The sequence below is a fragment of the Priapulus caudatus genome, unplaced genomic scaffold (assembly GCF_000485595.1).
Source record: "Priapulus caudatus unplaced genomic scaffold, Priapulus_caudatus-5.0.1 Scaffold331, whole genome shotgun sequence".
NCBI lineage: Eukaryota > Metazoa > Priapulida > Priapulimorpha > Priapulimorphida > Priapulidae > Priapulus > Priapulus caudatus.
The window spans coordinates 124633-135481 of NW_014577392.1; the positions used below are offsets into that span (position 1 = coordinate 124633).

The 10849-nt window shown below is 42.7% G+C and overlaps 2 protein-coding genes across 2 annotated transcripts in view; one reads left to right on the forward strand and one right to left on the reverse strand.

The window, feature by feature from the left end:
* LOC106809136 (28S ribosomal protein S14, mitochondrial-like) overlaps positions 1-6304 on the reverse strand; it is a 9637-nt gene extending 3333 nt beyond the window's left edge. Inside the window, exon 1 of the mRNA XM_014812110.1 lies at positions 6224-6304. Coding sequence (XP_014667596.1) covers positions 6224-6286 — 63 coding nt within the window. The 5' untranslated portion in view covers positions 6287-6304. The remainder of the gene's footprint in view (positions 1-6223) is intronic.
* Positions 6305-6559: 255 nt separating this feature from the next.
* Positions 6560-10849, forward strand: part of LOC106809140 (elongation factor 1-alpha) — a 16864-nt gene continuing 12574 nt past the window's right edge. Inside the window, exons 1-4 of the mRNA XM_014812113.1 lie at positions 6560-6657; positions 7686-7872; positions 8310-8489; positions 9747-9873. Coding sequence (XP_014667599.1) covers positions 7729-7872; positions 8310-8489; positions 9747-9873 — 451 coding nt within the window. The 5' untranslated portion in view covers positions 6560-6657; positions 7686-7728. The remainder of the gene's footprint in view (positions 6658-7685; positions 7873-8309; positions 8490-9746; positions 9874-10849) is intronic.

Consider the following 10849-nt stretch of genomic DNA (forward strand, 5'->3'; position numbering starts at 1 on the left):
CGTTTGTAACAATAAGGGAACCAGACTGCCCACATGGCATGTGTAATGATTCGTTTGTTTACACTATAGCTGTTAGTGGTCTCCGGGGGTTAGTTAATAGGGTATGGGAGGTTTAGACCTGGTGGATACGGTATCCATGAGCCCTTCTTTTGTTTCGTGCAGAGATAGTGGTGGTGTACATCTTCTAACTTTGTTAGAATACATTTGGTTAGTTGAACTTGTTGTAATTTCAGGTTAAATAGGTGCACAGAGTGGTTGCAGCACATCTTTCATCGATGGGGCAAGAAAAAATGCCATCAACATTGTCGGTGATTGCCACGTTGACTCTGGAAAGTTACTCTACTGCATCTATCTACAATGTCGGTGGTATTGACAAGCGGTCATTGAGAGTTGAGAAAGAGGGAGGAGTAAAGACTGTTCTGTTTATTTTGTGTGGGAATGAGTTGTGGTCTGTATAGGTTCTGTAACGCCAAGCGTCGGTTTGCATGCAAATGTTTTAACAGCTGTTTATATTGCTCGTATATTCTGAATAAATCAGAAAGCCATAGTTGGAATAGACTAATTGCAAAAATGAACGGGATTTAGCATATGAAAAGCGTTTTTTGTTAGATCATGAAATTTATCCAGGTGTGTTTTCCAGGTTTCATTGGGTTTTTTTTACATGGTTAACTCGCCACTGACGATGTGTTGAAGTGTTAGCTTACTAGTATGTTTTAACGTTGCTGACTGTGTGGATTCGCTGTTCCAGTTTCGTCGGTGATGTTTTGAAAAATCTGTGGTAAGTGATATCTAAACATGACTTGAAGATGTTTGGTTAATGAGCGGTTGTTGTTTCGCTTTTATGATGGGTAAGCGGGCCTTTCAAGTTGCTGGCGGTGCTGGAAATGAAGGGCTGAGCTGACGTGGTATCACAATCGATGATATTGCTTCTGAAGTTTGAGAGGACACCAGTAACTACGCTTATTGATGCGCCAGTCATCGTGATTTCACAAGAATGATCACAGGAACTCCAGTACGGTATCGTGTGTTAATATTGATAGAGTCATGTCGTGTAAGACCAATTTACATGGGGTTTACTATAGGTATTGGGAAATGCAGACAGTTTGGGCTGGCTGAAGAACGATTTTATTTCTATTGTATACACCCATACCCTATTAGTAAACCCATTAATTTGGGGTCTAGGCCTGTGAATGTTATTAGTTTAGCTGACAATTAAAAAATCTTGGTTGCCCTCAACCCGACCAGACGAAAAGTTTGGGTAGGTAGGTAGGGTTGGTAGGCCGGGTTTTTGAGGGTTTTTTACAAATTTGGCCGGTGTGCTCTACAGCGCTCGGGTGTGGTTGCAGGCCGGTCGAAAGTGGTGTATCCCGATGATCAGCGGGTAGTCTATTCTTGTGTGTGGGATCCACATTTCATGATGGTATCCGCCGCGTGATAGGTAACAAAAATGTCGTCAAAAGCGGAGTAGTGGTTGTTTGAGCATATTGCAAGGCAAGCGTAGCGATGTTGATCATAATGTGATGTGTTACTTGTATGAAGCTAACCAGACATACGTCTGCAGTGTACTTGTCTGTGCGTATCTTGAATATATGATTATGATTGTATAATAATTACATACAATTTCAAGTGCTATTATTGCATATTTAGATGGTGGTACCAACATTTGTTGAAAATTATATCCAAAGAATGGCGATACAGAGCGTTGGGGGGGATAGCCAGATTTCAATACCTGGTTCCCAAATGGAGACCATAAGTAAAAATATATTTCGACCCCTGGTTGTGTTGGAGTACCCTTGATGTGAATGTTTTTTTGCTTGGTCATATAATGCGCTAGTGCACCCTTTAGTGTGTTGTGTTTTGTGCTTGGTAATATAATGTACTGCTAGTGCCTACAGATTTATATAATGGTGCTAACAGTGATACAATTTGGATAAAAAAAAGATCGATAATTTTTTTTTGAGTTGCTTGTTTGGCTGGGTCCGGTGGGTGGCGGAGCAAACAAACAGATAGTTAGTATGGCCTTACCAGTGCTCTGGAGTAGATGACATGCTTATTTCGGACCCTGATGGACCTGGATACATTGGATGCGACAGTACTTGTTGATACATGCACAATTGCGAACAAAGGTGCGGGGTACGTAGCCTACGCTGCTGGTTGCTGTTCAATGGCCAAGTGGTGGATAACGATAATCTCTGTTAGATGGATGTGTACAACTGTCAATTTGTATTTTGTAGGCTGATTGTGCTGTGCTCATTGTTGCTGGCTGGTACTGGAGAATTGAAGCGGATTCCAAGAAATGGCCGATCGTGAACATGCCCGGCCTTGCCTACCCCTTTGTGTAAACAGCTTATGTGGGTAAGTGTTCTGTCTGCATGCTCCTTATTGTTTTCGTACCGTAAGGGGGCTGATACATGTGATTGGATTGTTTGATTTCATATGGAAAGATTGCTATTGCAAAGTTATTTACGGTCATGGAGCCTGCGGCGCACGCGCTGTTGTCAATTTAACAAACGCGTTGTGAAAATGTTCCTGGTTTACGTTTGTTGTCAATGTTGTCAATCAAAAATAATAGGCACGGGCTTTTGCCTCATGGAACGCGTAAATGAATTCACAGCAACGTGTTCTTTTTGCGTGCGGCAATCGGCAGGGGCGACAACCCGCGTTGCCCGGGGCAACCAAAATTCGCCCCCACCTCCCCTGGGCAAGTAGCTTGAAATTGTTTGTTTGGGCAAGACATTTTTTTCATTGAAGTCTTAACACATCATTGTTTTTTTCTGTTTCCAACATCCTTGCATTGGGTGGCACAGACAACATTTGCTGCGAAGATTTGTAATGAAAAAACATGCGAATGAACCAATCGGTGGCATACTAGTGAGTTCACACATGCCACAGACATGTAAACCGGCCCCAGGCCGCATCAGTCTTACGTGATCAGGCGTACATCTCGAAACTTCAAACGTTTGGCCTCTACGTGCAACATGCTGAACGAGGATTATCTTTGCCTGAAGTAAGCAAAAACATAGTAACACTGTATACTGTGCTGTCAGCTATCATAATTATATCTGCATGCATGCACGCTATATTCTCTTGGCAACTTACAGATCAGCTCAAATAAAGCTGAACATTATTTTATAATTTATTGGGTGTGGTGGGTTTTTAGAACTCATCTTGACTGAGTTCAGATGCCAGCTTGTAGAATCGCTTGATCGTCCGTCGGTCGGTCCCGGTCGTGCCGTCCGTCGTTCAAACGTTGGGGCACAAATCTTACGCTCGAGTACGGGCACGATATTTGGGGCGGTGGGCGGTATCGTCAAAACGAGTTGGATGTCGAAGCTGCGGGGGTCAAGGTCAAGGTCAAGATGGTAAAAGAAGGGGAACATTCACTCTTTACTTTAAGTTATAGGAGGAATAGCCAGATTGCGGGGCAATATCTAACGGCTCGACCTAGGCTCGTGATAGTCGGTTGCTATAGATCATGGTAGGGAAAAGCTACTGTGGCCGAAATTGGACGGTACAGGTCAAGGTCAATGGGCACAGGGGCAGTGTTAGACATTTTCTGAGGGACATGGTCTGACGGAGCGATGAATACTTTTTTGTTTCAGCGGTGACCTAGCATTTTTATGGCTTTATGAAGGACAGGAATGTCCCTTTCTGCCTGACATTGACGAAGATGTAAGTGTTCGGATAACCTTCTTGAACCTTCAACGAGGAGGGTAACATGGATTTGTTGACTGTTAGACCGATAGGCGCTGAACTGCTTTTGCTGATGTGGATGGGGGCTACAGTTGCACAGTAATTGCAAGGCAATGTTGTTGACAAGGTTTTACGCTCCTAAATCATATGTATTTATCTAAAGCGTCTCTTATGACAGATGGTCGCCCGGTATTGGACACTGTAATGAACCTGGACTGCTCGATGTGTGTGGCAACATGGGGGGCACCATTACGAATGCATTGGGGTGACAGCATATTCTACTCATAATTTTCTAATCATATAACTGCATGCAGATGATGTTAACTACGCAGTCTGAACGGCGAAATTCTCCTTTGCCTGAATATACTCCTGCCCTGCCTGCACTCATGGAGTTGGGTTATCACGCACGAAGGGTGATCCCATCTTTGATTATTTGATGACACTTGCGCGTTATCTCGCGCAACTGCCTTTTGCTATTAGAGACTTCTACGCCTCCTCCCCCCTCTCCCCACACTCACCATACGCTCTTGCGCTCGAACATATCCATGTGATAACTATGTTAAGTATAGCGAGTCACAGCTGGATCTTGATATACTGTACTACCGGGTTATAGCAAAGCTGCTATCATAGATTTCTAGATCTGTATTAGGTATCTAGATATTAGCTCTGAGCACGAACGCGGGATGGGACGGTGCTCTTCATTCGTTGTGGCTCAGTGAGTTTAGCTTTTCAGAACACCTGACCGTTCGGTGAGCGCTGTCGCTGCTGCGGCGCACTTGTTAGCGGCATCTGACATGTCAGGATGAAGCTTGTAGAATCGTCTGAGGTCCGTCGTGTGTCAGGCAAAGTTGGCTCGTTTAGTCGGGTGTTGCAGCATGGTAGGAAAAGCCATCACTGTGCCAAAATTTGAGGTCACAGGTCAAAGGTCAATGGGGAACAGGGCAGATTTTAGACATGGTCTGACGGAGCGATTGGGAAACTTTTTTGTTTCAGCGGTGACCTAGCATTTTTATGGCTTTATTGAAAGGACCATGAAATGTACTTTCTACTGACATGCGAAGAGTAAGTGTCGGATAACCTTTTGACCCTCAAGAGGAGGGTTAAACATTGATTCGTTTTTACTGTTAGAAAGAATTTGACTGCGGGGTTTGCTAGTAGAATCTATACATGCCTGGATGTATGAGGCTACAATGTCACAGTAAAAGCTAAATTTGGTTGGAGAAGGTTTATGCTCCTTAAATCGTATAATTTCTATGGCATTCTGTACTTTCAGTGTGTTACATGTAACTTATGCCAGTGCATGTGGTGGTGATAGTACTGTGTAGTTTTTGCCTGCGTTAATTAGTTACAGGTGGCAGCGCTCTATTTCAACCTGTAGGCTTGCGTAGGTAAAAAAAAGAGTGCTTGCCTATTCTGTCTTGCAAATAGTTGTTGCTACTACGTACGATGGGAGCTTACATCTTTAATCTTAAGACACTTAAACGTACGCGCCATCTCGTGGCAACTTTCATAACGATCCCAACGAACATTCGTTTGAGAAGGTTCCTGATACCATCCCTGTGCTTTCCACTGTTTCGGCGCATATGTGAACACATTTAGGACTAACAGGGTTTACTAGAATCCCACCACTCCACCACAGAGTCACCGCAGTAGACGTTAGATGAGCGCTGTCGCTCCGCGGCACTTGTTAGCTCATCTGACGAAGTCCGATGCAGCTTGTAGAATCGCATGATTGTCCGTGCGTCCGTCAACAGTTGGGCACAAATCTTAACCGCTCGACGTACGGTGACGATATTTGGGACGTGGGGGGGATCGTGAAAAAGACTCCGTATGGCCAATTTGGGGGTCAAGGGTCAAAGGTCAAGATGTGTTAACGGAGGTGGAATATTTCCCCCTTAACTTAAGGTATGGGAGGAAATACGGAATTGCGGCACAAATCTGAACGGCTCGACCTATGCTCTTAATATTCGGTGTATAGTGTGATGGGCAGGAAACCCATTACAGGGTTCTCCCTACGTTGCGCAAACGGGGCGCGCGCGCCCCGTTTGGGAAAACTCCCCCCACCTGTTTCAATCGTTGCGCCCCGTTTAAAATACCTCCGCCCCGATTAAATTCCACCAAAATAAAAGTTTGCCAGCGAGGGAATCGATCGTCAAGAATTCCCATTCAACCAGGACCACCGACGCGTGTATTTTTACCGTACCACGCATGCACTGCAGACAGTACACAAGTTAACCTGACAATGCACAGTTAACCTGTCACTAACTGTACACCGACTCGGCTATCTTATATACAAGAACCCCAAATACCGTCCATGGTGTGGTGGCGATTTTACGCATTAATTAGTCGTACGGTAAAAATACACGCCCCCCGGACCCCCCTAAAATTATGAATTACTGAATTAGTTTAAACACGTGACCTGGGGTGTAACCTGAAATCTTTCTTTTTGATTTCAGAACGCATTAAACCGCCAGGGCTTATATTAGACAAGCACCCGACCACCCGCATTGTTGGGGTTGACGAAACCTACTTGTTCACATGCCGGGACGGAGTGCTTTACCAACCCTATCAGACTTTGCATGGACGCTGCCATTTCTCCGTTAGTGCTGCCCTCTTGCGCTGATATATTTGATGTCAGCCATCCCAACTAATACTTCATATATTATTGAAAACCCCTAATAACACATCTAACTCTGAATTAACAAATAAAATGCTTCGTTTAGTAATAATATGTAAATGTACTCACGTAAACCTAACATGCCTGGAATGCAATTAAAGACGTTATATATATGCACAATAATATGCGACAGGGGGTAACGTAACAGAAAGGAACAGCAGAGCGTTGCGAAATGCCGGGGCAATCGCGGTTGGTGACGTAAATTGTGAGACCCCTCCACAAGACATATATATAGTTGGTGACGTACTTAGCCGGTTCCTCTTTTACGCGTGGCACGGTCGTCGTTGGTATGTGTTCTCACTTTTTAGCATTTCTTACTAGCATCTGTCTTTCTTAGGGTTAAACAAAGCCATCTTAAAAAATAACTAGTTTGTATTAGTCTTAAAAACAGCGTTGGTTTCATTCGTCAATAGCAGTTTCATGTGGCGTTTCTGTGAGAATAACAGAAAACTGGGCGAGTGAACATAATTTCGTTTACATGTAAACCCACAGTCGGCCATTTTGGTAGAGTGAACACATTACAAAGTCGACTTTCTGAGTGAATTACCAGAATGGCTAATCTTTAATAGTGCTCTTAACTACAAGGGAATAATATTGTAATCGTATGTGAGTAAATTATAACAAAACCTTTTTTGGTTCAACTCCTATTGCGACCAAAACATTACCTTGCCGGTAAACGTGTTCGTCTAGCTCGCTAGTTGTGGTGTGCTATCGTATTGGAAAAGATTTGTTTCATGTCTTTACTGTAGCGATTTCTTGTTTGTCTACCGTGTCTACCCTTATAGCAGAGTCATCCGAACTCCGTATATGGTCATCAACTGTTTTTGTGGGGTAATGATGAGGAAGAACTTGACAAGCATATGTCTGAGTACTGCCGTTTTGTGCACATATGATGTCTCGATTCTAATGTCTGAAGCCTCCATTAACGATATTTCACATTTTGCATGTTTGTTGCTCATCTGTTTCTCAACGTTACTTATAAAGTTATATTTATTAATTTGTACATTTATTCCTTTGCTTGCTTTTCTCATCACCTTTTACATTGACCAAGATGGGGGGGGGGTGCTATTAACACTGCCGTGTCAACCAATAAGTGAACCAGACTGCCACATGGCATGTTTAATGATTCTTTGTTTACCCCTATAGTGTCAAGTGGTCTCCTGGTTAGTTAATTGGTATGGGAGGTTAAGACCTGTTTGGATACGGTATCCAATGAGCCCTTCTTTTGTTTCGTGCAAGAAATAGTGGTGGTGTACAATCTTTCTAAACTTGTTTAGAAAACATTTGGTTCAAGTTGAACTTGTTGTAATTTCAGTTAAATAAAGGTGCACAGATTGGTTGCAGCAACATCTTCCATCATGGGCAAAGAAAAAATGCACATCAACATTGTGGTGATTGGCCACGTAGACTCTGGAAAGTCTACCTCTACTGGCCATCTCATCTACAAATGTGGTGGTATTGACAAGCGTACCATTGAGAAGTTTGAGAAAGAGGCCCAGGAGGTAAGACCTGTTCTGTTTTCATCTTTGTGGGGAATGGTTTCTGGTCTGTATAAGGTTCCTGTCAACGCCACAGGTCTTTGCATAGCAAAATGTTTTACAAGCTGTTTAATATGCTCGTAATATTCTGAATAAATCAGAAAAGCCATAGTTGGAATAGCCTAATTGCAAAAATGAACGGGATTTTAGCATATGAAAAGGTTTTTGTTAGATCATGAAATTTCATCCCAAGGATGTTTTTCCAAGGTTTCATTGTACATGGTTAACTCGCCAACTAGACGGTGTGTTAGACAGTGTAGCTTACTAGTATGTTTTAACATTGCTGACTGGTGGAGTCTCTGTCACAGTTTCGTGTGAATGTTGAAAATCTGTGTAAGTGTATCTAAACATGACATTGAAGATTGTTTGGTTAATGAGCGTTTTGGTGTTTCCTTTTATAGATGGGTAAGGGCTCTTTCAAGTATGCCTGGGTGCTGGACAAACTGAAGGCTGAGCGTGAACGTGGTATCACAATCGATATTGCTCTCTGGAAGTTTGAGACACCAAAGTACTACGTCACCATTATTGATGCGCCAGGTCATCGTGATTTCATCAAGAACATGATCACAGGAACCTCCCAGGTAGGTATCGTGTTGTTAATATTGCATAGAGCTTCATGTCGGTTACATACCAAATTTACATGGGGTTTACTATAGGTATTGGGAATGCAGACAGTTTTGCCGGGAGAACGATTATTATTTCTATTGTAAAACCAATACCGTATAGTAACCCCATCATGTAAATTCTGGTGGCCTGGCTGAATGCGTTATTAGTTAGCGACAATTAAAAAATCTTTGTTGCCCTCAACGACCCAGACTGAAAATTTGGGTAGGTAGGTAGGTTGCTTTTTTTGAGGTCTTTTTTACAAATTTGGGGTGATGCTATCCAGGCCTCGGTGTGTTGGTTGGCAGGGGTCGAAAGTAGCGGTATCTCCCGGATATCCGCAGGATAGTCATTCCTTGTGTTGGATACCAGAGTTTCATATGCTTGCGTATTTGACCGCCGCGGAATAGTAAGAAAATGTCGTCAAAATCGGCATAGCTGGTTGTTTGAGCATATTTGCAAAGCGCAGCCGTAGCCGATGTTGATCATAAGTGTGAGTGTGTATATCATTTGGTATCAAGCTAACAGACAATTACGTCTGCAGGTGATACTGTCCTGTGCATATCTGTGGAGATCATAATGATTATGATTGATACATAATTACATTACAATTTCAAACTGCTATTATTGCCATGATTTTAAGATTTTGTGTACAACATTGTTTTGGAAGAATTAACTATGCAAAAGAATGGATACCAGATCTTTCGGGGGATACCAGGATTTCAATTACCTGGTATCCAAATGGATACCATATAAAATCTAATTTCGACTCCTGGCTTGTGTGGAATACCCTTGTATGTTGAATGTTTCTTTTGCTTGGTACATATAATGTACTGCCTAGTGACACCCTTTATGTTGAATGTTTCTTTTGCTTGGTACATATAATGTACTGCCTAGTGCCTACAGATTTATATAATGTGCAGTGATACAATTTGATTAAAAAAAAGATCGATAATTTTTTTTTGAGTCTGCTCCTTTTTGGCGGGTCGGTCGGGTGAGGGCAAACAAACAATATATTTATTATGGCCTTACCAGTCCTGGATTAGATGACATGCTATTTCGGCCACTGATGTACCTGGAATACATTGGATGCGAAGTACTTGTTGTACATGCACAATTGCGAACAAAGGTGCGGTGTTACTGTAGCCATACTGTGTGCTGTTAATGGCAAGTGGGAATAACGATAATCTCATGTTAGATTAGATGTGTACAACTGTCAAATTTGTATTTTGTAGGCTGATTGTGCTGTGCTCATTGTTGCTGCTGGTACTGGAGAATTTGAAGCCGGAATCTCCAAGAATGGCCAGACTCGTGAACATGCCCTCCTTGCCTACACCCTTGGTGTCAAACAGCTTATCGTTGGTAAGTGTTCTGTCTGCATGCTCCTTATTGTTTTCATACCGTAAGGGATGATACATGTGATTGTATTTTGATTTCATATGGAAAATGATTGCTATTGCAAGTTATTTTTACGTTACATAGGAGGCACTGCGGCGCACCGCTGTTGTCAAATTTAACAACGCCGTTGTGAAAATGTTCCTGTGTTTAACCCGCTGTTGTCAAAATAGTGTCAATCCAAAAATAAATAGATCACCACGTGCTTCTGACTACATGGAAAATCGTAATGAAATTCACAGCAACGTTTCTTTTTGCGTGCCGGCACACTCCTCAGGGCGCGACAAACCCGGTTGCCCGGGGCAACCAAAATTCGCCCCCCCCTCCCCCGGGCAAGTAGCTTGAAATTGGTTTGGGCAAGCAATTTTTTTTCATTGAATGTCTAAACATCATGATATTTTTCTGTTTCCACCCATCCCTTGCATTGTTTTGCACAGACACAACATCTTGCTGCGACAAGATTTGAATGAAAAAAAACATGCGAATGAAACAATCGGTGGATACAGTGATATACACAACATGCACACAGCAACATGTAAACCCGGCCCCCAGGCCAGCATCGTCATTACGTGATCAGCGTAAATCTCAAACCTCAAATGTTTGCCCCTCTACTGCAACATGTGAATGAGAATTTTCTTTGCTGAAGTACACAAAAACAGATACACTGTATACTGTGCTGTCAGTCTATATAATAATTATATCTGCATGCATGCACCGCTATATTCTCTGCGCTTACGATCCAGCCCCAAATAAACCTGAACATATTTTATTAATTTATTGGTAGTGTGGTGGGTTTTTAGCTCATCTGACATAGTCAGATGAAGCTTGTAGAATCGTATGAGCGTCCGTCCGTGTGTCCGGCAACAGTTCGGCTCGTGATAGTCGGTGTATAGCATCATGGTAGGAAAAGCCATCACTGTGCCGAAATTGGAGGTCAAAGGTC